This window comes from Sinocyclocheilus anshuiensis, unplaced genomic scaffold (assembly GCF_001515605.1).
Source record: "Sinocyclocheilus anshuiensis isolate Anshui unplaced genomic scaffold, SAMN03320099.WGS_v1.1 scaffold260, whole genome shotgun sequence".
NCBI classification, from domain to species: domain Eukaryota; kingdom Metazoa; phylum Chordata; class Actinopteri; order Cypriniformes; family Cyprinidae; genus Sinocyclocheilus; species Sinocyclocheilus anshuiensis.
The window spans coordinates 1,264,549-1,265,652 of NW_015557134.1; the positions used below are offsets into that span (position 1 = coordinate 1,264,549).

The following is a 1,104-nucleotide window of genomic DNA, read 5'->3' on the forward strand; positions in this document are numbered from 1 at the left end:
GCTAGGTTGCTAAGAAAACCAGTTAAACATGCAAGGTTGTGTCAACCAACAGTATTTGGTTGTATATTGTACCTATAATAATTATTATTAATTACTAATCCATGAACAATTGAACAAACTATATAACAAAGTAATTATTAGTAAATATAGTTTATTACCCCCCAGTATTACACAGCACAGTATTCTCTCCAAATGAATAACTTATTATTTTAAATGGTGATAACACTATAACGCCATAAAGTAAATATGAGTCGTCATTTAAAATAGCTAATGTGTGAATCTGTTGAATTTACCGAATGACTGTTCCACTACGCTCGCGCTCTCTCTCTCTCTCTCTCTCTCTCTCTCTCTCTCTCTCTCTCTCTCGTTCCATCCTATGACACTAAAATAATCGAGCGGGATATTCTTCTGTTTTCACATCTGTCTACAGAACCATCAAAGCAGACAGTAAATGAGAGCGCGCTTGAACAAGGATCCCTCAACATTCGTTTATTTAATTATCAAAACAGACAACCTGAACATCATGCAGGTAAGATACCTGAGATGAATGCAAAGAAAATGTTTTAATCTAGGTTATGTTAATAATCCATTGATCTCCAACTAAAAAATTTAGTTGTTTTAGGGATTATAAACAGAAATAACGCGTTCTGATAAACGATTTTGAAACGCAAAGAACCTGATCTACTATCTATCTTTCTGTGCCTTTCACTTAGAAGTGTTCAGAAACTTTAATCCAGTCCGCGTGTTCTCAGATATAGGAAATTCTGTGCGTTCGGGAATGGTTACACATTTGGTTGCCTACCATGAATTAATTAATGACGAATTAAATATGCACAATACATAAAGTTTAACACACGTGTTTTAACCTTTATGCATTGTGCATATTTAATTCTTTCTCTTCTTAAATTAATTTTTCTACACGTAAATGTTAGTTATATCACTGATAAACAGAGATCAAATTAGTTGAAGGCTAATTCCTATTTTACTTTCTTTTAACTTGCTTTCTAACATGGTATTCAATCACACTTTCTAAGAATTTCTGAAGGCTGCTATTCATACTACAATGTGGAATCTAAAGTGTGTGTGTGTGTGTGTGTGTGTGTG

The 1,104-nt window shown here is 33.5% G+C and overlaps 1 protein-coding gene across 2 annotated transcripts in view; it reads left to right on the plus strand.

Annotated features, from left to right (window-relative positions):
• The first annotated feature begins 401 nt into the window (after positions 1 to 401).
• The window catches only part of LOC107678047 (calsenilin-like), a 22,806-nt gene continuing 22,103 nt past the window's right edge, over positions 402 to 1,104 (plus strand). For both annotated transcript variants that reach the window (XM_016473160.1, XM_016473161.1), the window contains exon 1: positions 402 to 529. In XM_016473160.1, the coding sequence (XP_016328646.1) occupies positions 452 to 529 (78 nt within the window). In that variant the 5' untranslated portion in view covers positions 402 to 451. The remainder of the gene's footprint in view (positions 530 to 1,104) is intronic.